This window comes from Bombus pyrosoma, linkage group LG3 (assembly GCF_014825855.1).
Source record: "Bombus pyrosoma isolate SC7728 linkage group LG3, ASM1482585v1, whole genome shotgun sequence".
NCBI lineage: Eukaryota > Metazoa > Arthropoda > Insecta > Hymenoptera > Apidae > Bombus > Bombus pyrosoma.
This window is the reverse complement of record NC_057772.1, coordinates 13834070-13861282: the sequence shown is the minus strand read 5'-3', so window position 1 is coordinate 13861282 and position 27213 is coordinate 13834070. Positions and strand designations below refer to the sequence as shown.

At 35.3% G+C, this 27213-nt stretch overlaps 1 protein-coding gene across 2 annotated transcripts in view; it reads right to left on the bottom strand.

Moving 5' to 3' along the window:
• Positions 1–19257, bottom strand: part of LOC122565701 — a 51966-nt gene extending 32709 nt beyond the window's left edge. For both annotated transcript variants that reach the window (XM_043721931.1, XM_043721930.1), the window contains exon 1: positions 18604–19257. In XM_043721931.1, the coding sequence (XP_043577866.1) occupies positions 18604–18683 (80 nt within the window). In that variant the 5' untranslated portion in view covers positions 18684–19257. The remainder of the gene's footprint in view (positions 1–18603) is intronic.
• Positions 19258–27213: the final 7956 nt, after the last annotated feature.

Sequence of the window (27213 nt, the reverse complement as noted above, 5' to 3'; positions counted from 1 at the left end):
CAATAGGTACCGCCTCCTATCATCAAAAGTGACTGACAAGCACTCCATCAGCATTATATTTCGTAAATATAACGAGATTAGGTCGCATTGTGACGGGACTCGGAGTTAATTTACATTCTAATCTCTACACGCTACTGTCGCATCTTCTTTCTTCTTTCAGCAAATTCAAGTGCTTCGAAAACTGCTTGCAGGCTTCTCTACGTCTGGACTTCGTCTCTAACTTGTAGATATTAACTAGTATCTCGATGAGAGTGGACTAACAGATTTTTCTTTTTGACGAAAATGATATTCATGGAAATGAGATGAACCAGTGCAGAAGTTTTCGGTTATAGTTTGGTTCACTGAATAATACATGAAATATGCGGAGAAGACACAGAACGTGTTCCATGAATTGTATTTTGGATAATAAGACGTCAAATTAGTTTTGTATATCTGAACGATTTATCGCGTTATGCAATTTTGAACATTTACATTACAATACAACTACATCATAAGCTTAATAAAAAAAATTGTATTTCCTTATTTCCTTCGTTTATGTTATTTGCTTTATGAATATTACATTAGATGTTTAGGAAACACTCAGAACCAACTAAAGTAGCATAGATCATCATTTAATGAATAATTCGAATATAAGAATTTACAGCCAAACATATTTTATTTTTTATTACTAAATTTTTTTTAAATTACTTAAAAATACGAACTAAGAGAAGTATAAAATGCAATAAATTACTCCTAAAATAATTTAGCTGCATGATATACCTACACTTATATAGCATAGATCATTATTTGTATTTTTGTGTTTACAAGAAGAGTAAGATTTATTTGCATCACTTATATCCAATATTTGGAACGAATTAAATAATGAAAAGAGAATATATCTTAGTATATATGTACATAAAATAAAATAAACAAGAAATAAAAATAGGTTAGGTATCTATTTTCAATTTTCCAAGCATAATATAAAAAAAATCAGAAAAGTAAAAAAGAATGTACACATACGTATCAACAGTTTGACAGTCACGTATCAATGAAATACATTAATAAACGATATTGATTATATTCTCATGGAATTAAAATTTTTCATACGAAAATTATTTCAAATATCGTTAAATAGAAATAAATAACCGAATTATACATATGTATGCCAGTAGTAGTAAATACATATACATTGTATGTATAAATATAAATAATATAAATATATAACCAAATATATATATATAATATAAGAAAATAAAAGTAAATTAAATAAAAATAGTAGAATGATTATTAAAGTTAATGGTTTAAGTTCTTTAAATATACTATGAGTGGTTATATACAATACATAGTGACAGGAATTTATCCTGCGAACATGTTCCATGCTGTTTCTTCTCATTGATAGGGAACAATATGGACACGATGGAGTAGATGTGAGCAAGGGAAAACGAAAGCGCTCGTCGGATGGAATTAGGCATGCTTCAACAGATTAACAGAGCTGGCTTGACGCGATGGTGGAGAGCTACGGTTCAAGCTCTAGTCGGATTGAATTAGTCGAACGAAGGTAATGTTTGCGAACCATAGCAGTCAAGCACATTTTGCTAATCTTGCTGATTGTTCGGATGCAATCGATAAAATCGTAATGGTATTTTAGTCAAATAAAATCATTTAAATCTTGAAATTATTGTTTGCCCGTATAAGTAGACATGTGTTTCACAAGATAATTATATATTTTTATTATTTTATTTGTGAATTATATATGATGAAAATTTTAGGGAAAAACTGATTAAAATACTACCTTAATACTGATTAAAATTGTTCATTATTCGTTACAAAGTTATACTTATACAAGAAACAATTTGTCAGTTCTAAATCTATAATGTTGACAATATAAGATAATTTGTAAATATAGCAAATATAGAGCGATGTGTTTTCAATCAACAAGAAACATTCGATTATAATAGGCATATATACAACGTGTCCGGTTTAACCGAGAACAGTTAAATACATATCTCAAAAAATATGAATCATACAAAAAAGATATTTCACACAATAATTGTATGATACTGAGGTGGACGTACTATGTAAGTGTACCCGTTGTTTATTTGACCTTGCGATCACCTAGAAATGGGTTGTGAAGGTCGTATTAAATTTAACAAACAGAAACCTACATTTTTTATTACATATCCTTGTATGTAGTTAATATCGAGACGTTTTCAAAACTGCGAACTCGTGTCTCTCGCATCACCTGTCATCGGGGCATGATCGTTCAAATTCGACATATCGACGGCATTAGCGTCATTCGATGTACACCGCAGGGTCACGTAAACACGTTTTTCATAATGTTATCACTGGTATGGCGTTGGAACACAAGGTCGAAATTTTCTAATGTTACCAAAAATGTCGGTCAGTTCCGAGCATTCACTTTTAGATAGTTACCTGTATTGCTCTGTCGAATTCGAAAGTTCGTAGCGGAAGGAGATCTGGATATGTATATGTACACTATTTTAAAAATCATCAGTCTTCAAATTTACAATAGATTTTCTCTTCTTGATGATATCTATGGCACGCAATAGATTATTTTGAACATACAGATAGATATATGTATCTGTAAGTATAGGTTAAAGTTATAAGACGTATGTAATTATTCTAAACAATTTCGTCTGAATATTCATACATAATGACGTGTAACGCATAGTACTAAAGAATTAAAGAACGAAAGAATTGAAAAAATAGCAAGTAGAACTTAAAACGACATACGTATGTATAGTTTATATAACGTTTTATCTGCAATGAATATTTTACGCTACATCTTTTATATAACAGTTTAACGATCTGCTATTAGGATTTAAATAAATTATCAATTGGTCGATGAAAAAAGAGTCACAAAACCTTAACTCATTTTACATATGAATGATTTGATGGAAAAAAAACTAGAAGATTTATTCGTAAGAAGGAAGTGCCGCTTTAGAAGAATAAATTCATATGCAAAGGAATCCGCACACAGCAGAGGTCATGATGAATATGTGTCTATATCAAACTATCAGCGGCGTCTTAGCGGAGGGTGCTGGCATCGTTATGGGTACGACGTTGACGGACGGCTCTCTTACGCACAGTTGACGGGAAACACAAATTGTGGGCGCAGCTGCGCCGATAGTAATCAAGAAACACGGTAGGTAGCGGAGTAGAGTGGCCGGATAATAATTCTCTCTCTGTCCGTGGAAGCGTGTACACACACGCCCTGGGTTATAGACTAGGAAGAGATGTGCGGTGAACATACAGGAAGGAACGGTATAGAGGAAGAAAGAGAAAGCAACATGGAGGGATCAAGCGAGAGAGACAAGTTAGAAGGAAAGGGAAGGAGGGATAGAACGGGACAGGGTTGGTGGCACTTCACAGGAAAACGATGTTGATCCAGGTCGATACCTGTCATCCGTTGGGCGATGCACTGTCGAGATTGCTCCTAGTTCAGGACCCGTCTCGCTTTACATTGATATTCGTGTGTCCCCCTGTTCTGTCTGTATATTGGCATACAATGAACGCCGAGCATAGTTTGCTATTTAGTGACGACAGCCGCAGTACGATATCCAGCTTGAAAAGGTGCAAACCTTTAGGTTAAATGGACAAACTCGTGCTTACAAAATCTATTCGAACCTCGTGGCGTGCATAAAACATTTTTGAAAGAGATATGGTTACAACTGGCTGGCTACGTTAAGCTTAAACGTTTGAATATTGATTAAGAAATAATACTATATTCGATGAAATTTTATCGACGATTTCAAGAATTTATTATTTTTCCTTAGTCTTTGTTCTTTTCTCTTTTCTATTACACATGTAGAGTCTATAGTTTATAATCAATTCTTAATTCTAATCGATATTTAGTTTTCAAGTACGTATAATATAATATACAATATAATGTAACATTTATGTACAAGTACGTAATTATCGAGATAAATAAATTTTCTGTTAGACATAGATACATGTACGTATGAGTTGAAATACACCTGTTAAACGTACGTTTTTTAATATGTTTACGCTAAAATATGTATACTGATATGACTTTCCTACTGCTTGCTTTTCACGAAAACTTTAGCATTACTTGTTAGTCACAAACTATGTAAAATCATTGATATTCTAATGCAACACATGATAATGTATATAACGTTATTTATATTTTCAACTGACATTTTACCAGAAATTTACTAAGTTTAACGCATAATTGTAAGTGCATCTATTCTGGTTTCTTCTATGATTCCTTCTCTACGATTTCCCCTATTGATTACAATTTCATGAAATTATGTACACTTCGTGGATAAGAGTTAAGCAAATAGTAAAATTATGCCGCAGTACCATGAAATCGCGTTTATAGCTACAATTTTACTTAATATATGTACATACGTACGTCACATTAGAAATACATATTCCATTAGTCCGTATTCAAAATACATTGTGGATCAAATGATAAAACACAAATGCGTAAAAAGCATCGAATACAAAGTTGATTCCATTACCATAAAGAGGATTTCAGTATAAAGTGAAAATGTAGTATTTTCAGAATCAACATACAAGTACAATAGAAAAACTTTAGAAGATAAAGCTAAGTTAAGTTTAAGTTTTCATCATCAATATGAACGAAGCATCGAAGCTTGTCTCTATTTTTATTACATTTTTTATAATATAAGAATACTTTCAAAAAGAATACGTTATTCAAAAATTAAAATGGAACCTTATTTTATAATTAATTTTAAAACATGCAAATTTTCCTTCCACAGCTGTACCGTAAGTGATGCCAATGTCGTAGCAAAATAATGCAATACCGTTTATAATATGAATGCTCGATCCTGTGATTGAAAGGTGTATCGAACTCCCAGTTTCTTTTTTACGTTAAAACTCGAAGAAGTTGTGTAAGTAAGATTAACTAAGATCATATTACATGGCTACCAATATGTTGCACGTTGAGCATAAGCTTCTTTGCGATGTAATACCGCCTTAACAGTTAGTGAATATATCGGTGGTAACGTAGCGATTACATCTCTCCTTGTGTCGCCGTTTAGGTGTGGCAAATTGACCGCTGACATGTAATAGCGTGATTAGCAGAAATTAGTTTTTTGTCATCGCGTTGAGTTATCTCTGAACCGTTCGAAGTCAAACACAAATATGCATTAAAGTCACATCAAACAGCATGATATAATGATAATTGACACAACGTGAACAAAAAGACAATGTCTGATACTTTCTAAATATTTATGTGAATATATATATATATATATATTATATAATTAGTAATATGTAATTATACATATACATACACACACACACACATATATTTATATATATGAATTTATTAGTAGCAACAATGACGATAAATTTATGTCGTTTAATAATTCAGTAATTGGGCAATGTCTTTATGTTCTAAGGAGCATGTTGTAGCCTTTAAAGTGTTAAATGTTTTATAATGTAACGAATGTAATTTTTATTTCGAATAGTATATAATAAAGTACATAAATATTAATATTAAATAGCTGAATATGTACTTTTGCATACATGGTCCAAGCTAAAATCCAGATAATGACAATTTTCCTTACATTTTTTAAGTGTGTATTATGTTGAACGATGTTACTAATATTTTAAGCAGTACGTTGCTTACAATTAATTCCAGTGGTAAACAAAAACGGCATATTCACAAATTTCGTTCGTGGCATTACGTTAGCAGATGCACAATAGCAAAAGATCCGCATATATATGATAGTAAATACGAACGTTCTAGCGTTCGTTTTGCAAGGCAGGAGAAAAAAGTGGCCGAAAGACAGTTTAAAATTTACCGCCGATGGATAGAAAAGCGGTCCCATGGCGGACTGTCAGCTGTTTTTCGAATTCTGTCAATTCTTGTCAGTTGCACCGACCAGTTTAGCATAAAAATGCTGTTTGGTAGATGGTCGGCTTTCGAAGGCTTTGGCCGACACGGTACAAACGTATCGTATATCAAAGCAGGCGGCCATGGGCAGGGAAAATAAGAAAGTTTTTGTTCTTTTTATGGAGCTACGGTCGCCGTGGGCGGTGTCTGATATACGATCGGAGTTCAGCATTTTGTTGACGAAAAAGCTACTACCTTGGCTCTGATTTTTCTACCAGGAGTACGAGTAACATAAATATTGCCATTTTGTAAAACAGCTTTCATAAAACTTGTAGCATTGCAAACATTTGTACGATTCATGGAATAGTATCGTGTATTAATTATTTTAGAAATTGTAGGAACTTGTAGCATAAGCACGTATACGCCGAGTATAGGTAACCAAACTGACATTTTTTCGTCTTCTATATAACCAACAGCGGGAAAAATTAATTTTACTCACATATTTGCATGTGGTACATATTATATATAGATATAAGATATAGATAATAATATATAGATATTAAGACGAAAATATATATATATGTATATATATATATATGCGTGTATGTGTGTGTGTATCCTGAAAGTATAAGAACAATAAAAGGTGTTAATTTTATAGGGGATTACCGACTGAAAGTATTGATTAATTAAAAAATAATTATCCGATGTATATTATCGTAATTAAATGCACGTTAAAAGTTTGTGCAGTTTGTGTAAAGATTTTATTGTCACATCAGTGAACTTTATCTTATTCTAAATTATTAATTATGTTTTCCATTAAATCGGATACACAATATGCTTTTACGATCAGTTATTTATTGATGACTGTTACTGAAATGGCTATCATGTAAAGTGTTCGAAATTCGTTAAACCATCTTGAAATCGATACACATATACGTACATAGCATAGGGAGAACGCAAATTCCTTGGTATACCAGTTTGGGCCTATTCCCGAGATGCCTATTTAACTACTGTAGTTAACGTAATATGACATCCGCCACGGCAAGCGATTACGGAGAACACGCGATGCAAATTTACGGTATTATCGTAATAAACAGGTTATAAAGGTTGATAGCTTCCTCGTGTATTGAAATTATACCGCAGCAGTAAGGTTTCTGCATGTACACTGCCACTATGTAAACGTGTATTTTATATCCTCATGTACGTAGCATACTTTTTTACCTGTACGAATGTGTAAATTTCTGTATATGTGGTTAGATGTGTAGATGTATACGTATATAGAGGAGTGCGTTATTAAGAATGTTAACGTATGTTCGTGACGGGTTGTCAGGAACCCTCTTATCCGGCTGAACTCGCTTCGGCTGGTAGATATAAATATGCAATAGCGCTTGTCATGCGCAGCGCCTAATAATTGAATGTATAATAAAGAAGGCGTCGCTCGGTGTCATGCTGACAGACAGGCTACAGAGAGGCTACGAGCGAGAGGAGCACGCAGACAGACGTCAACTGTCAATTTTATTTGCTTCTTTCGCTGATGCTCCGTTTTGCAATCTTTCGCGATTCCTCTCGACGATTGCTGCATGTGGAATCAGTGTTATCGGCATCTACTGATATCGTATACTCTTCATTAAAACACCTACGGCTCTTTTGACTCAATTTTTTCACTGTCCGGTATCAATGAATTAAGTCTGATTTTTGTATCGTTTTATTTTATTTAGATTTAACGATTTCATTTTGATTTTATACGATTCATAATACATAAAAGATATGTTATTCCATTTTGCAGAAAAATACCGATAAAATGTAATAATTCTGAATTCTTAAGTAAATAAATTTTGATAATTCTGTTTACACAGCTAAATCTATCATTTGAAGATACATTCTCTGTCATACTTTCTATCATCAATAACTTTAATGATGATATTCAACGCTTGAATAAAGTTGGTGATTGTCATTTCAAGGTAATTCCTTGCAAAACAAATTCTGTATTATGGTATTTTAATGCGAAATACTTACAAGATGGTAATCTATCGATGTGTTACGTCATCATCGATTTTGATGACTTTTGGATATGTTGTACAAATTAATATTGTGAACAACTTCTTCCTACACATATAACTGGCGGGCATGTTTAATTTCCGAGATATTCACGCAAAACTGCCAGTGTTAACACACTGAAATCTGTCTATAATTGTGCGTCCGTGTCAGTAGTATTGGTTCTCGACGGCCTTACGACGCGGCGTGTCGTTCGGATTAAATGACACTTAACCCAAACTAAATTCCTGTCTTTATGTAAACTATAAGCAAAACATAAGAATTAGGTTTGGGTTAGTCGTCATTTAATCCGGCCGTCGTTAGGCGGTTGGCAACCAATTTTAACACATATGTTACTACGGACGCACAATTACGAATTTATTACGATTACGATTTTTTTGCAAATATCTCGAGAACTAAGCGAGAGCGCCGGTTATACAATATTTATAGGAAAAAATTGTTCAAAATATCGATTTCTACAACACATTCAAAAGTTATCCAAATCGGTGAGGACATAATACATCGATAAGTTCACCAAAATATTACAGAGTATTTGATAAAACATCAGTATCAGCGACGATATTGAATATACTCATAACTTATGCTTCCTGTTTGTCGTTAGTAAATCAATCACTATTCGTAATCTATAAAGATAAAGATACTTATCTATGATAAAACGTATACCGGATATAATTTTACGGAACTTAGACCAATGTATTTATCCTTTCCTTCAAGATTTTCATGAATGACGGTGGCCCATTGATAAAAATATCACTGAAATGCCACTGGTGGACGATGGTATACGCAACGTGCGGAAAGAGGGCTGTAAACGGCCGATTCGATATCCATTCGAGACTGAGAGTGCCCTTCACTTCTCTGACAGCTAGGCAAACACTGAACTGACGTTTAGAATAGCTCTTATTTATTCTAACCTGTTTATTTAGGCTGCCGGGATCGCATTACCTGAGAGGCTTTGAGTGGCAGGGAGGGAAGACTACCGTTGTCAGCACTGAACTCATTGTCACGCGTCAGCTCATCTAACTACAATATCAACATGTGCTACCGCATATGAATATGTGTCTATCAATTTAATTGAAAGGCAATTGTCTTGGCGATCGTCTTTTTCTTGTTTTATTAACGCTTTCGTCTAATTTCATGGCTAGATTTCAACAAACAGCTTATATATTTTAACTTTATCACGAGCTAGCGCTTCTTATTTCAAATGAAATTTCATTGAAAATGTTCATATTCAACTTGAAGGTTGTTTAGTTTAAGGTTAAATAATAATCAAGTCCTGCTATACAATAAGTATATACATGTTCAATTTTATGAATCTCCTAAATCATTTCTTCGTTACTTTTTATTTTATTTGTTTCAGTTATTCTATGTTATAATAATTAACCTTCTTAAGATTGCTTGTATATAACAGTATGTTTTCTTTTATGTTAAAAGTTGACCAATCGCGACTGAAATCTTCACCAATGTTGGAAATAGTACGATAGGACTTGTTCATCTTTATTTGTTTATTTACTTAGGAATTCATACTTTTCTTGTATTTCTATTAATTTAATATCTACTGTTTTAAATGAACGTTAGACAAATTTAATTACTATGCTATAATAACGATGCATGTATGATAGATACTTTGCGTTCGGAATATTTTTGTAGTGGCACTGTCAGCTAGTCGAAGCAATAAATATTTACAATTTGAAGATAAATTTTGACTGATACCACTGTGGTGATATCCTCCCCAAGTAGTTAATATTTTTGAACTGCATTTTGCTTCTGTTCAATTTTAATTTTTTACATTGTTTAGCGGTATATGTATGCCTATATTTAAAGTCGAAAATACGTGTACATACGAAAATACATATAATACATGGTATTTGGTTCGTGTATATTTTATCTAGAATGACTATATATAGTTATTTGTATAAATAGACGCATTGAAAACAGAACACAAGGATTTCAAAGAATATGAGTAAATGTATCAACAGATCAAAATTCTTAGAATTAGTTTTACATTTTCTAATTTCTTGGTATTAATATAATATAACGTTTGCTTTGTTTGTATTTACTAATATACGTTGATACAAATTAGGTACTATATCGTAATATAAATATAAACAAATTTTTGTATTACAATATTGTCTAAACATCACGTTTAATGGTAAAATAGTAGTAATATCGTTCACAGTATTTGTATTTCATATAACGCGTAGATCTGATTTCAGAAAGATGTTAATACTACTTGTATAAGCATATAATTTTAAGATTATAGCACACGCATTAATTTTTACAGTTATGTATGCAAATATCTCCGAAATTTGTTACCCTAGCGGTAATTTGATAGAACCGATAAGTTAGAATTAGCAAGTATCATGTAATTTTATAATTCAACGATATTTTTCCTTTTATGCCAATTAAGCTGAATTCTTAAGTGTACTGACCAAGTTAAACGCATCGCAACGTATCTCATTAGCTTTATGTACAACGTAGTTTATATATCTTTATGTAATCGTAACTTTTTACTACATATTAATAATATCGGCAAAGTAGTAGCTTTTGCGTTATTTGCAAGCAAATGTTTTTAGAACACCCGGTGTCCTGGATACGAACTGGAAGCGTAATGTATTATACCAGCTAGGCAGGTATATTACAGAGAGCCGCAGTTATGCGCGACGGGCTATGATTGATGACAAGTCGTTGCCTGTTATGAATATAATATCGATCAATCACGCTATTTATCGGACGAATGCATAGACCCATTCTATCGTCCTATGCTTGCCTACCAACCTATCTATATCTATTTCGACTTGACCCGTTTCCATCGAAATTCAAACACATTTTTCATTGCATGCATTAACGAATAACGTGCATACAACTTTCTGGCATTAACTAGTAATTGCTGAAAGAAATCGTTAATCAAATGTAAATCAATATGGACTAGAATTCCTTTAATATCATTAACATCGCCTTAGAAACTCTGCCATAGAGTAGTTATATCGTGTCGCAATATTTTCTACAATTTATAGCAGTTCAAATTATTCATTTGTATTTATGAAATGCAAAAGATACAACAAATTCAAGGATATCGAATAACTTTAGCGAATTAGATAAGCATTTTATATAGGCGTTTGACCACTTTTCGGTTACGTAATGTGTAGCATATAAATGAACTGTATAGTAACGTATGTGTATGTATAGACTTAATACATACTTGATCGATGTTTTTCAAGTTTATTATCTTACGGAACACGGAAACGTTTGATATAAAAGAGTATGATTTATATTCGCTACACGAGGGTAAAAATTGATATTTTTTAATAAGTGACGAAGAAAAATAATTCTTTTTCTCAGGATAGAGAAACGCTTGAAATATCAAGAAATAACAAAAATATCTTTCTCATTAACGTCAAATATTGCCGAACAAGGTGACAGATAAATGACACTCAATAAGAAGCGAAAGCTCGTTAAGCTCTTGATAATGGGATGATTATTTCTTGCTTCTTCAGTCTTTCGAGTACAGTCGGTCTCGTTTCGAGTACCTTCAGTGCTTTGTGGAGCACGCCGTGTTTGAACGAAAAAGGAGGTAACATCCTCGAAGAAGGCGTGGCTCTGAACCGTGCTAACGACTCTCGCAACGCAAAATCGTCCCCCTGTGCTCGAAGCGCCATCTTGAGAACTCAACGTGACGTTAAACGAACTGCGCTTCAACGCGGTGCTTTGAAACAAGGAGTTAATGACAAGGAGTGCGGGAAAAATCATTGATCATTTATCATTTGTTAGTTATCATGCTTGAGGCACAATTGAATTTTAGGATTCCTCATAGAACTGTAAACAAAGATGAAAATGGTACCATTCTTTATCATACAGAAATAATTTACCTACTTTCCGGCGAAGATATCGAATTCGCGATGAAAAAACTTGTTTACGATATTTCGAGCATTTAACAGTGACAAATTTATACGTATCTATAACATTTTGTGATTATGTAATAGCATTAGTTTCATGGAGATAAGTTAAACGCAATAATAAAAGTATACCAATAGTATACTAGTTAATAAAAGTCGGAAAGTCTACATCGGTTGATGATAAATACCGGATGTTTCTCAAGTAGAGAGGCACAAGCCCCATAATTTCTATTTCCAGTACTCTTATTTCCCAATCTACATTCACCGAGAGACAAACAAAAGGGCCAGGTTTTCTTTGAAAGGGCAACGATTTAAAGCGGGATATTCAAAAACATCGGTCCGACCGTGCGATATCTGATCATCGTTTCCGCACGCTGTCTCCTTCATGGGACTGTATTCGACTATCGGGAGCTTATATACATTTTTTGGCTAACAAAAGGTCGTTAAAAATCCGTTAGATACGGCTGTCAGATAGGCGCGGCTCTAGTGTGCGGTTACGGGAGAAGCTCTCAAGTTGAGCTCTTTGTGCGTGATTTGAATGCAATCGGAGGGATGCCGTACGGTCGCCAGGGTGAAGGGAGAGGGGAAAAGTAGGGGATTGCTGGGGGAGGGGTTAGCGGTGCTAATCTCCGATCAGTGTCGAGAGCGTAACACGATCCGACACGACGTGACGTGATCCAGACTCGATAGCCAGCGAATACAACCCTGCAGCAGCCTTGTGCATGGTGTCGAGAAGGGCAAAGCTGCCGAGGCTTTACAAAGCATACTGCGCTAAAATCGACACAGACAGCTCTACGTGACGTATCTTCCTAAATTCAACTACTTACTGTATAGTAGCATCGACCAGCCTTAATGGTGCGCCAAGATTAATATGTATTCTGGATTAGAAATTTAGACGGTTATAATGGAATTGATCCGGTATATACGTTATCTCTTTTGCATAATAACTAAGTTCCAAATCTAACGCTCGGCGTTAATTTGCGAAATTCTAGTAACGCGCGCGCTACTTTGAGCGTAAACAGTCAAATAGATGCGTCGGTGTTGCTACAAAAAGCTCGTTTAGTATCTATAAGCGCGTGTAAAATTGCGTAGCTCGCATGAAAGGAGAATGTTGACAATAGCGCGTATAAGCTACAGATGCGATTGCCAAGGCAACGTTTTGGAAATACGCGCACGGCGTGCGTTGTACTTGGAGCGTCAAGAGTCGCGCCACCCTTGCGTGCAGCCAAGCGCTTGTAATACAAACTCCAATGTAGTATGTAGTACCCACACGATGCTGTCACAAGTGCTCACACGTCATTGTGACATTGTGAGCGCCCACAGGAGTGTGAGGAACCAGTTGTCGAGAGCAACAGCTGCTCGACCCGTAACCCACATACATCACCGCACGTCATTGTTCACCGCGTGCATTATTCGAAACAGGTATGGGGACGCACCTTGGCATTACGTCACTAGGAGACACTAGACCAGTTAATGGGTATACGTCATCTTACTTGAGGAATGGTCAATGATATTACTCAATCGCGTGTGAAGTTAGTACTGTGAGAAACCTTTCAAAAGAAAATATCTATATACGTACTTATTTCATTCGTTTTTATTTCTTCGCTGTAAATACGAACATTCTGTTTTATAATATGTTTCTAGAGGGAATATACGCTATATCATACGGTACGCGTTATATCTTACATGTTGAAAACTTGAACTTTATGTTCTTCGTGATTAGATACTTGGATCACGTACATTACAGCTTTTAAAGAGAGATTGCCGCTTACTATAATTCACTGTAATTAGCAGGGATCCATTAGCCACATCTATGTAGGTTTATACTTATTGACATGGAAACGTAGATATACGTGAAATGTAAAACGTCATACTGTTTAAATTTGAATTGGTAATCAAAGGTAGATTTTTGTTGCAAGAAAGATGTCCGTTGAATTCTGTTTTTCTTTAAATGATTAATAAAAGTTCAACGTCAATATACATACATATATAAAGTAAATATAATGGTAACATTAAATGAGTAATACTTAAGATTGAATAATAATACTTTAAGATACGTATGTTAAATAATTGATTTTACGTCTCTAAGAATGAATCCCAAGCAGTTGTCACAAAAGCTGTCAAGGATGCAGACATATTTATAGAGGCTGAAACAAATGTGTACATGTTTGATGGATTGTCAAAGAAGCGATAGATAAGCGTATTTCCATTTTCTTGGACGGGCAACGATGTCTTGTGCAATTTCAATATAAAACTGTGAATAATGCATGCCGAGAGATTTTAAGCCGCCGACATCGTCACGCAGCTCACATCCTCTTGCGATGTACAACTAAGATAGATGAAACGCGGTAAGTTTGAATAATGAGCACTTGTAACGATAATATGTTTGCTCTAAACGCTTTCTAGCGTTTGGTGCGTCGAGTCGAGTTGTTCCATTAGCTTGTAGAAAATCCAATAATCTGAAATATTTTATTAAGTCAAATCGGTTGATTTTATAATCAGTTACATTAATAAAACTCATCTATCATTCGACAACTGATAACGTTCTACGGCGATAGATATTTCTAGACATTACGTCGCTTGTCTAATAGCACCTAATGCTTTAAAACATTTATATACAGACTAATGAATTCTTTTTATTATTTTTAATTAAGCCAGTAATAATTTAAATGTTTTTGATTTAAAAGATATAAACTGACCGTTATATATTTTAAGCATACCATTTTAATATTGGCAATGTTTTGTAAAAATATTAATTTTTAGGTTGACAGACCTTGGAATTATCATTTATTTCCGGAATGTGTACAAAGTTCTGATTCTGCTTATTTCGTAGGATTTTCTTATTATGTATAGGTATTCGACTTTATTTGACATTTAAAAGAATAGTTAGATCGTAGATGCATATGTATATCGGTAATTGTGTACGTAAGTTGGATATATAATGGTAAAATTAAGTAATATTTTTATTGGAAAACACGCAGATCGAGAGTAAGTAAGTCGAGAATAGAATTTGTAAAAGACGAAATATTTCGAGATTGTCGTGGTTTAGTGTGTGCATGCTTCGAAGATTTTCAGAGGATAAGCAAAGTGAATATTCCATGCACCGTTTCGCGAAAGTAGCCGGCAGCTTATACTAAATATTGAGAGGATAGTCAACAGAGAGACGGAACAAGCACAATGGGTTCGCGCCTTCCTAATCCTACGGAATCTGGCCATATGTAAGGATTACGTTGGTCCGACTCAACATGGTCGCGTTGTCGCGCTAAAGCCGCGGACCAGCCATTAGCCACTGACGCGCACTGGGTAGCCAGGTCCGCAAGCTTAGAGACGCTATCAGCAATGGCTTAGTTGGCTTTCTTTCTATCTCATCTCGTGATCCGACTAGGTGGTACTCGGTCGTAGTTACAACACGGTGTGCCCTCGCCACGTTGCCCGAAAGATGTAACGAGCTGATAGTTATCTTCATCGTACTCGGTTGAAAGCGATAGGACAGATCCGAATGAGGATAGCTAGGTAGGTAGACTGCTCTTCAGGCAAGGTAAGATGGTACCATGGAATAGCGTTCAAGTAATAACAAATGCTGTGCACGATTTCACGTTCGTATTCGTTATGAAGATTCTTTGGAAAATCTACTTCTCGCGGTAGAGGAAATCATTTCGCCATTTTATACGATTTAAGTTGTAATTTTCTCAGTATACGTACATAAGTATCAGAAAGTAATAAAGAAAATTTTTCGCAAAATTTGTGATATATTGTTCAGTTTGTGAAATATTGTTGTTCAAATGAGAATGTTCGTGATGTTCGTCTTCGTAAAATTTATTGCCCGTGTTTATGCAGATTTAATATTGGGGATATTGGAAACGTACAATTCAAAAGTTACAGGCGAATATTAAGATTTTCTGTTGATATCTATTTTGTTACACATTGTCACTTATATAATTATATGTATGTACAATCTACAAATGTAGATACAAACATGTATCGATTAGATAGTATGTGTTCCTTTTCTTGTCTTGGTGGTTGAAGGTCAATTTGAAACGGTAAAGGTAAATTGCTGTAAGATTCAGCATGTTAAGAGGCGAAGTAGCACGTGTATATATATATATATATATATATATATGTATATATATCTATATATATACGTTAATTTGATTTTCTTCGGTGCATTTCGGGGTTGCTAGCTCCACCTATATATTCGAGGTCGCGACGTCGAGCGTTACGTGTCTGCGGAAGACGGGATCGGGCAATTTATCAATCCACAAGCGAGAGAACGACTTCTGGCCGGGCGGGTAATTTAACAAGATTGATGCGAAGCCGACATGCCACAGTTTCGCAGCTCGCGAGAAGGGGTCGGTTGGTGTTGGTGATGTCGGCGGTATGGGGTGACGTCGGAGGGCTCTGAGAGGATGAGAGAGGTAAAACTAGACGTGTGAGCGACTGGTTATTAGGAAGCCTCATCACGCAGACCGGTACAGAATCACGCAGAACATTAAAACAATGCCGGGAGTGATGGAGGTTGCTAACATCACCGTGTCTACTAGTTTCACCACCGTGTAACGTAGAATTTGACAAACATTAGTACAATTGAGTTCGTCGATTGCAATCAGATTTTCAAAGATGTTCAGCTCTCTAGTTATTTTAATTATTAAATTTAAAATTAATTTATTCGTTAACATGAAAATATCTACTTAGTACTTTCTTTGTTTTATTCGCCATAGTAAGATACTGTGCTATTTAGAGGAAAACTTTGAATTGATGAAAATTGAAAATTGAAATTTTATAGAACATTGCGATAATTTAAGTACCTAACAACGTGTTTGTTATGGATATATAAGATATATTAAGTCAACTAATTAATACCTCTTACATAGAATTCTCGACCCTTAAACTTAAATTAATTCGTTATTGCAAATGTTCGGCCATTTAATTGGTTGATCTTGAAGTGATATGGGACGTTCTTTCATTTATAGAAAAAAGACGATATATATACATATCTACATATTTGTTTTCAATGAAATTGATTTTAGATCTTAATGCATTCAGTGTCTGTCTTGAGAGCGAATTGTGTAAAAATACAGAAATATATTATTGAATTTTCTTTATGAGATTTATTTGCTTGTAATTTATATCTTAATATCTGTTGGTATCTGATAATATAGCTTAAATAGTTAAATTAATTATATATCTAACAAATTTTTCACGATGCAATTTACATTGGTATTTTTATATTTTGTTACTTTTGGTAGCAGGAGGCGATCACTTCTGTGTTTCTCTCCTTCTCTAAATCCATCACTGAGTACATTATACTTTCTTTACAAAAATGTCAGAAAAGGTGTATTTCTATTATTGTCAATTGATAAAGAGAACTTTCTTCTCCACATAACTTAAAAGAAATTCGATCTCGAAAGGGTTAAATAATTTATATTTGTAAAATTGGTAAAGTGGCGTACCATGTAAATCGTAAGTATTTGGGGGAGATCGTTTATTTTTAACAATTCTCCAACAACTATTTGTGAGTTTGCATAATCGGTAATGACGGTTAACCGTGATCTTTTATCTAGAACGTACCTCCAATTATTCACATACGCGTAGGGATGATCCAACAAAGCGTGAAGGGCAGTAGCAAGTACAAGAGGGAAGCAATATTAATTGGCTCGTTCATAGCGATGTGGGCGGCCGTAAGTGTCAGATTCTCCGACAACTTTCCGTTAGGGTTAGGTGCTGTAAGGGTTGCAGGGGTAATCTGACAGGCGACACGTCCGGTGCCAATAAATCACCGCCATTTTACTACTTCGCACTATGCAATCCCCTTTTTTAAATCATTTTCAGCTTTACGTAAACTTAAATATAAACGTAATCGATACATTTATCAATAAAAGTGTAACAAGTTTTATCGTCTAGTACTCTATTGCATGTATATACAATTATTAATTCATATTAATTCGTATATACTATATATACAATTAATGTAAACATAAGAAATTGTTCAGAAAACTTATAAATTCATAAATATTTACTACATATAAACATGAACCAATGAAAACTTTTTCTCTTTAGTTATACCTACTTAAAATTTGAGGTTTGAAAACAGTCTCATTATGATAAATAAATAATAACTTATTTTTAAAGTATGAGTTAGGTAAGTATGGGTTATTTTCGCGTAATTTTATACATAGTGTACATAGTACGAGCCTTTCAGAAAGCAAATTGATCAACTCCACTTGTTATTAATTTCCTAATTTTATTATATAGATACATAATTAATATTCAATTTTCAAGAACCAAGTGACCTATTTTGACAAGTTAATTCGCAAATAATAGTAAATTCTAAGATAAATGATAAAAATAGCGTTTATAATATCACAGACGAGGTACAGGTAGGTAATACCATTATCTCGTTATAACTATTTTCGGAAAGCTGCTTGAAATTTATGCGTAGTGAGCATTACATCATTATACAAATAAAGTGCAAGCGTTGATAGGTTATCTGGAATATTTTCGTTTGTTAAGTTGAACTTTCTCCGTGCAACGGCATAAAGAGAATGCATAAAGGAGGTTCGGAAACAGTCGTGCAAAGAGGTGCATCGCTACCGTAGCTACATCTTAAACGTATTCAGGAAATTGGCCGCGATATCGACGCCAATTTATCGCCGTGGGATACTCGAAAGTTGCGGCAATGCCATCCGCGGATGACTCCGCAAACGCGCCAGTTGTCGTCGCCACGGTAACGCAGAACCACTTGCAACCGCGAACATTTGAATAATTCGGCCGTTTGCAAGCGAACTTACAACGCCATGCGCATACAGCCGGATCATGGCCGCTACTTACTGTGCTGTACACCGATCTCCGGGTAGTTTTCGAGCCCGTTTTCGTGTCCTGTGAAAGTGGACATGTTTTTGAAGGCACATCGCCTCACTGCGTCGCTTCTTTCCACCGTTTTATGACGATCGTGCACCCAGCAAATGGCCTAGAAACAGGATCGATTGTTACCGTTTGGTGAACTCTAGTGATTGAAACATGATAGACCAAGAACGATTTGTCTGGTAATCGTTTCCTCATATCGATTTTAAGTTTCTTCAATTATTTTCAATATAGACTTTTATCATGTAGTAATAGTATTGTTTATTTGCATGTTTCGGAAATATTCGCTTACACTCATGGAAAATTACGAAAAAAATTTTATTATTCGCAAATCTTTGCTTAATGAATGTATTTATCTGAAACTATGTGCGTTGCAAACAAATATTATGACCGTTATATATACCGTTATGTGAGTATGTTAAGTCACGTGTTTCAATATTACGTATCAGTGTAAATTTTCAACATTTTAACTCGAGATATACAATCGTGTGTGGCTCAAAGATGTGATGCTAAGGAATTCAAAATTCCTTTGTTAGAGAAATTTATATTTACGTTTTAATATTTTCAACAACGAAATTTATTAATCATTTGTGCAAATTTAGTATTATGTCCTAACTTTAAAAAATTTTGCAAATAAACACTAAAAATTACTTGGCTTATTTATATCATTAATCAAATTTAATACTCAGTGTAATTTAAAAAAACAATACTTACGTTATTTCATGAATATTCACATAATGTTTGATTTACCAACAAATCTGTTAAACACTCAATTCGTAAAAGGACGCAGAAAAATAAAGGCTGTGTGATAAACTGATTGCAGATTGTACAGATGTTTGATATATATTTGTTTATTATGTGTATTCTTCTTTAATCTTTAAATTTTTTAATTTCCCAACGAATACATACAAATCTATCTCCATTTAGCTGTAAGTTTTCAAAGTTCATCTAGCATCCATGTCTATAAGACTTTTGAGTTGTTTCCAATATTAAATTGTCCTTTTACAGAAAGAATTATTTAAAGATTATCTCCTCGACATTTTATGCACAAATTAATAGATACGTATAAGAAAATAAGGTGGAAAAGTATGTAATTTTAGAAGATATTATTTTAAATGAAAGGTGGTTAGATCATTAAATGAATGAAAAACATATAGAAATAGGTTTAAGTCGCCGTTGGCTAAATAGATCAGGGGCGCAGTCCAAAAGTATTTATCTTATGTAAATGATGCGCACTGGCGTAAAGTCTGAAGCATAAAAGGCTGAAACTCCATTATAAACGGAAAATAAAGTTTTGTCCAGTAACCGTAGCTGGCACAGTTTTGTCAGGATGAATTTACATTCAGATGGCGCTATCTAATCCACAGTAAGTTAAAAAATTTACGACTTTCGGTAAATCATGACTCTAGCCTGCTTACCCCGCAAGCGAATGGTGCCGTGCGTCTGAATTGTTTATGGTTCCGCCATAAAACAATGATATGAGAGATTATAACTCAGCGAGTAGTGAAGTTCTTTGTGCGTGAGGCATTACCTGCACGATTTCACCTACGTAGAGTTATGACACCTCCGTTTATCAAATATGATTTGCAATCATTCTTCGTCTGGGAAAGTTGAAATGTTACAATTTTAAACCACTAACCTATAAAATTATTAACGAATGTTTTTACATAATTTTTGCAATCTTTATGGTTAATATTTATAATTTCAGTTACTACGTCTGTTATTAATAATAAAAAATTAACTATATAATAAATTTAGAGATATTTAGAGACAATTTTTTAGTCAGCTTCATCCTGTTTGCTTCTTTAGATTTCCCTATAAATATTTAATTTTGTGTTTGCAGCTATTTTCTTTAACGGCAATTGTGTATGAATACGTAAAGCTAAATACGGGATCAATAACAGATATTGTCACAAAGTTCATACGCGTATAAATGATAGCTGTCCACGCGATAGGTATTCAATTTCCTACATCGTATCCAATATTACATCAAACGTTCAGTCAATAAACAATGTGTTCGTAACAACACGAGGCTATTTCCAAAGTTTTGTAAAAGAAATAATTTAAGTTGCGTTATACATATTAATCTTTTTAAGTCATATCGTCTTTTCATATTTTTACCTCCAAACGGTATTAAATATTAAATAACGAAAGATAACGTTTAAACTTACGGTATTATGGAATGTACCGTTGGTTGATTTAATATTTTCCAAACGTTTAAAGCACCAACATGTTTAAGTTGATCCGGCGAGCGTTCTTCCTTTCCAGCGTTGTTACGCCACTGAGTCGTAATTTAACCGGAGCGTTTATGGCATTGTTGTGAAGCAGTGCTTGGCGTCGTCTTATAAAACCAATTTCGCGGGTATTATGCAAGCTGTCACTCCCATAAGTGAGTTATGGCAAACGTAGCCTACAGCACAAACACGCATTACCGTGTGCCAGCATTTTTTATATTTACAACAATGCTCGTTATGACGTGAAATTAATAGCTCTTGTTTATGCCGTATCGTATACGTGATCAATTTATTTTTGTTAAACTTTTATAAAGAGTTAGGATACCTGTTATCTTATACGTAGATATTTCACTCATATAACACCGCTTTGTAGCATAACAACATCGCTATGTAGAAATATTTTATATTTACGAATATTAAACAATTGTTTTCTGATTAAATACGTAATCATAATGTTTATGCGGATAACGAGTATACGATATTTCGCACCAGACTATCGTAGCATTAGTCGTAATGATTTGATATTTAAAAACTATTTCAAACTCGCTAATTGTAATATTTACGTAGTTGTATTGAATGAAAATATTTGAGACTACACATCGGTAGATAATTTACTTTTCTATGTTATAGATCTCTGCTATATTATGCTGGTTTTCTATGAAAAGATCTTTTCGAAAGATACATGAATATCGAAATTTATTAATCGCCCATGCGACATGTCTTTTATTGCAAAAGACATACGTTATGGGTTATATCGTTTTGCGAAAGGATTCATGAATACGTATAAAACAGGTCTGTCGATGGGATACTGCCATTTCTCGGATGTATTGAACAATAAAGCAGCATGTACACTCTTCACAGCAGCGAGTAGAAAACTAGTATCTGAACGTCGTGTTTAACTCCATTGGAATATACTGCGCTGTATCCGGAATTTCGTTCCAGACCGTTAAGACACTAGATTCCACTTTATCGGCACCGTAATGGTTATATAGCTGTTAAAGTTGCCCCTCATACAACTTTTCCAATCTTATCTTCACGTATGGCTTCTTCCTCCCTGTCCTTTCCTGTCCTACACATCCTTCTCTCTTACGCCCGTTCCCTCGTCGAGGAAAAGCGGAAAGGATTTAGTTAAATTGGACTGCATGCGAGGAGTTGTCTGTGAGATTTGTTCGGGCATCAGAGAGCGCTGACCGTTGTAAAAGCGTTCATACGGGGTTTGCTAAAGAAGAAAAGAGTAGAGAAGAGAAAGGGAAAGAAGAAATCAAGAGGCTGCGAGTCAGGATACGGAGAAGGTAACGTCTTTCTCCTTTCTTTCTATTTGGGGTTGCCATTGAACGCGTTGGTGACCAGCTTGTCGATACGTGCTTGGCATCCCCATTCGATTTTCTCGTCCTATTCCACGGTAAAACTTGAAATTATATGCTATTTCCTATTGGATCGCTAGAATCTGCCTAACTCGATTCCTTTTTCTCTTTTCTAAAATCGCTTTTTGATTTCGGATTTTATCGGTGTTGTCGTATTTATCGACAAGCCTGTCGAATACAGTTAGATAAAGATTAACAATGCTAGTTTACTATTTGATGCCTTTTTCAGGAATTCATTTTTATCTATTAATTTATTGTTTAGAATGTCACAATATCAGCGAATCAAATATTATTTGAACAATAAAGCGTAATCCGAGATGAATTTTCTCGAAATACCTGTGCCAAGTTAAATAATAATTTATTTATTGACTTTGTTAGAAATGAAACGGAAATAAATGTATGGGAACATGTATGTGTAAAATGGATAACAAATTAAATACTAGTCCGTTGAAATAAATAGTGGATAATAAAATTTAATTATCCAAAACCGAGTGTTGTGTTTCTCACTAGTCGCTGTACATTATTTCGAGCATTATCACAAGCATGAAATCAGTAAAAAATCAGAAGGATTAAGTATATCATGATAGAAATCAGTAATCTAAGGCGATGTAATGCGTAAATGAGACATCTAATTCTAGCCCATGAACGATGTTGAAATGAGATATTGAAACAAATAATCCCAATCGAGTTCGACATGACAAGATAATGCTAATGTCGCTAGCAATAACGTACCGATTTATGCTGTTTTTATTCGGTAAGTTTGATAAATATATACAAGTACAAGAAATTAATACAAGTTTCTATTTATTACATTTGGTTATTAATTTAGGTCATTTGTATTTACGCATCTCTTACATTGTCCGATATTCTGTGCCCTACATTAATACGATGCAAAATGGGACGTTACAACATCTAAAATAACGAAAATAAACGGTTTCTGAATATAACGAACCAAGACACTAAATTCAAAAAGTAATGTCAGAATATTACAAACGATGTCTTTGTCATTGTACATGGTATTTGAAATGTTTTGCGCAATCTTAAATAACACAATAATATGAAAAAGAGTTTTGATTGATTTATACGACAAAATGAAACGTTGGACGGTTTGCATAAACCAGTAATGTTGCCAAATACCCTCGATCGTAGGTCTATGCCAATAAGGTTGGCAATAATTTCACGAAGTTGATTAAAACTAGTCGACGTATCTAATTGCCTGTCATACAATCACTTTGCAATTTATTTTCTCTACGTTGAAAACTGCAATCGTGATAGTCGATAATTTTTCACGTGTCAAGAACTCAGTCCACTAACATAAGGTAAATTAGCATGAATAATGTCTAGCTTAAGACAACGTATTTTAAATGAACCAAAACATGATTCTCGGAGAAAAATATTCAGAAGTTACATGCATATGTTAAGAAAATAAACTGTACCTATTTAATAAATGCTAATAGTCGAAATCAGCAAGTATTTAAGATCGTATGTAGTAAGCTATTAATTTTGATTGAAATTATATTCAGCTTCATTTTCTATGGAACGGCTGCACATTTGTGTTTTGTTATTAATACTTCATTAGTGTTGAATGTAGTATTAATATTAGGTAGCAATTAATTTCCTTTATGTCAGTTATGATTGGAACATGATAACATCCATAAATTAATTGCTTTTTACAGTTGCATTACAGGTTTTAACTATGAACGTAATCAGCATCAGTTTATTTCTTTCCGATTTGGGTTTTTGATTAACTCTTTGAGATCTCAAATTAGTCAGATTTTTTAATTTCAAGTTTTCGAATATCGTAATGATAGGGAGAGGGAAAAAAAGTGAAATTAATTTGCAAGGTGGAATAACGTGTTTTAGTTAATGGAGTGAAAATCACATAACCTCTTATAGGTATAACCTCTGTATACGATACACAATATCTGATTAAGGATAACGATAGGACGGCTGAATTACTGTGATTGCTTCAAAGGAGTCAAATAATGGATAATACAATTCATATTAAAACAAAATGATACTTTCTTCGTAGTAACAGAAAATGTGGTTAATAGTTCACGAAATACAGTTTACAGTTACACGAATTACAGTTATAGTACGAGTATACAGTTTAGGGGTTTGAACAAATTGCGCAATCCGTATAGGTAGAAAGTTATTATCACAGGAATGACGAATAACGGTGGATAACAGCAGTTAATAGCCGAGAGAAATATCGGCAGCGTTGTGATTTCGGTGCGCTGGCAAAGACAGTTAAAAGATCAGCTAATGGGGCGAAAATCACTTAACCCCTGGTCGATGCGAGGCGAATGCGCGTTATTCAATTCGCGCTTAAGCCAACGATAATAACATCAGCCAACGGCCAGGCAGCAGGAGGCAGGAGGTAGAGGCAAGCGGTAGGCGGCAAGCGGCAAGCGGTGAACGGCGAGCGGCGTGCAAAGTCAAGGGCTGACGTAGCGGTGAAGATTTACGGGCACGGGCCGGGGCATGCATCCTGTATGAATGTCGGGGCAGCTTGTAATAATTCAACTCCGCGGCCACACCTCGGCCACTTCCCGTCTGCAGTCTGGCAGGGCACGACCACCGAGCGGACTGCTGCTCCGCTGCGGAGGGGTTTCCGGTAACTGCGCGGTCGACATCTCTCCTCTTCTCTTCTCTCCTCTCTTTCTCTATCTACTCTTCTCTCTTTCTCTCTGTCTCCGAATCTATTCTTCTCTGTCCGTCAGCTTCTTCCTTCCTCTCTCTTCTCCACACCCACGCCCCCGACAACCACCCTTATCCGAGAGAGCCCGACCCGAGAGAGCGAAGAGCTCTGATATATCGGCCGCACACATTGCACTGGATGGAACGCAATATGTCCGCCGAGAAAGGCAATAACCATTAGGTCCCGAGAAAACTGCCCCATTTCAAACGACACGAACGGTCGAATATCAGGAAATTTATATCTGGTAGCCTTCGCTCTCTTCCGCCCTCCTACCCTCTCTCTTTGCTCCTGTCGACACACCACCTTCTTCGTCCCATTCGTCGAACCCAAGCGCGAGTCCTGGAGATCGAGCCGACTAGGAGCCTCTGAGACATATCGTGCAAAGTGGAAAAGGTTATAAACGTGGAAGCAACTCGCTGGGTAGGTCGGGCAAACTTTTCGTGAAGGACCTTATAATAGTGAAACTGTAGGTTATGTTCACGTTCTGCTTTATACGATCGGATATGAAGTGGTGGTCACGTGCTCGCGGCCAACCGGCGCTGTTACTTACTCGATTACACCAATTTGTTCGGTTACGTTCAAAAGTCATCACTTTCGTTTCTCTCGTTCTTTGTCTTTCTTATCTTTTTTATCTACTTATTTTATTAGAAATTCCGTTCTATTTTCAAACATAATGGGACATTGTTTCTTTTTTAACATTTCGAAGGAACAGCTTTATTTTGTTGATAGAAGTAACGTACGCGTATATACAATGTTTGAGATATTTAATTTGTTTTCTATTGAGATTTATTCTTTATCAATATGAATATATTTCTCACAACGATAATGAGATTTTTTAAACGAATTTATCTACTTTTATTTTTAATGAACTTGTGATTGGAAGGCTCTCGTTGCATTGAAAGGCAATGAGTTGCATCTGCAAAATTTGAATATTTATATCGTCGATAAAAGATAAACACATTATCTACACGATATAAACGACAAATTTATGGCGGAAACCAAAGCGTAGGCGTCGTACCGTCGACTGCAAGAGAAATATTACGCATTGCTCTTTCCGTGCGACGACGGCCGAGAGCTGTCGCGTAACAAATGTTTGTATGGACACTCGTAAACTAGACTCACGCTAAAAGCTTTCGTCGTCTTTCTGCGTCCTTTCTTTCCTATTGAAGGGTATCAGATTTATTTCACGTTTCACCAGTGCCAAGTCACTTTTTCGGCTGCATCGACGTTAATCGAATTTCAAGAAGCATGCCGCATACTGTTTGAGGGTTAGGGCTTTACTCGAAGATAAAGTCGGGGGCACGTGTCAAACGCGTTAAATATGTTTGCAGCTTTCTTTTTTAAATAACAGACCACTAATCGCTAGATGGCCACAGAATTGGAGAAAGAGGAACTGGCTGTAATATTAGACGTTCCGTTAAGAGGTGAGAATCGACGTATCCGCGGCATGTCGTAACGTACATCGAGCACGAAGCTTGAGGCAAGCGGGCACAGCACAGGTCTGCAGGCAGAAATTGCTTTTCCCCTATAAGGCGCCATTATCACGCACCATCTTGTTCGAATGGCTTCGTAAAATGCCAAACTGGGAACTCGGTATTGCTGTGTCCAGCGCTGCGGTCAGCTTTGGCCGTCGCAAAAACTCTCCCCCCCTCCTCCTCTAGGACGTTCCTACCTCCTCTTCTGCCGCAGTAACACGATTGTGCGGCGAAATTGTGGTTGCTCTTTCTCCTCGTGTCCTCTTTACATCGACTATGCCCGGCACCTTCGTCTTTTCTTTTTCTAACGCCAAGTAGAAGCACTTTTCTTCGAGGGTGTTGGAGTACATATATGGCGAACATCGTTTGGCGAATACGGGGCAGCAGTTGGTGGTGGAACAGAGAAAGACCGGATAGTTCGACGTAATATCACCAGACTACCTTACACATGCCGGCCAAACGTAACGGTACAACTTTTGCCAAATGATGCCATTCGTTTAATTTCTTGGAACGACTGAGCGGACATTTTCCGGCCGAAATATTAATAACGTACCACGCCCACGGCAAAATTCCACGACTGCTATTCTACGAAACTTTGTAATACTTTTACATGACTTTGTCTGAGAATCTGTGAACGCTATTTCGAAAGCCACTTTTCACTAGATCGTATTGAAATGAAACCCTCATTTTGGTTATTATAGAATTAATTACAATGCCATTGTATTGATAATAGAAGTTATAAAATATCGTCTTTCGATTTTTCATGCTGCTCAAGATTTGAATCCTGAACATTGAACATTATC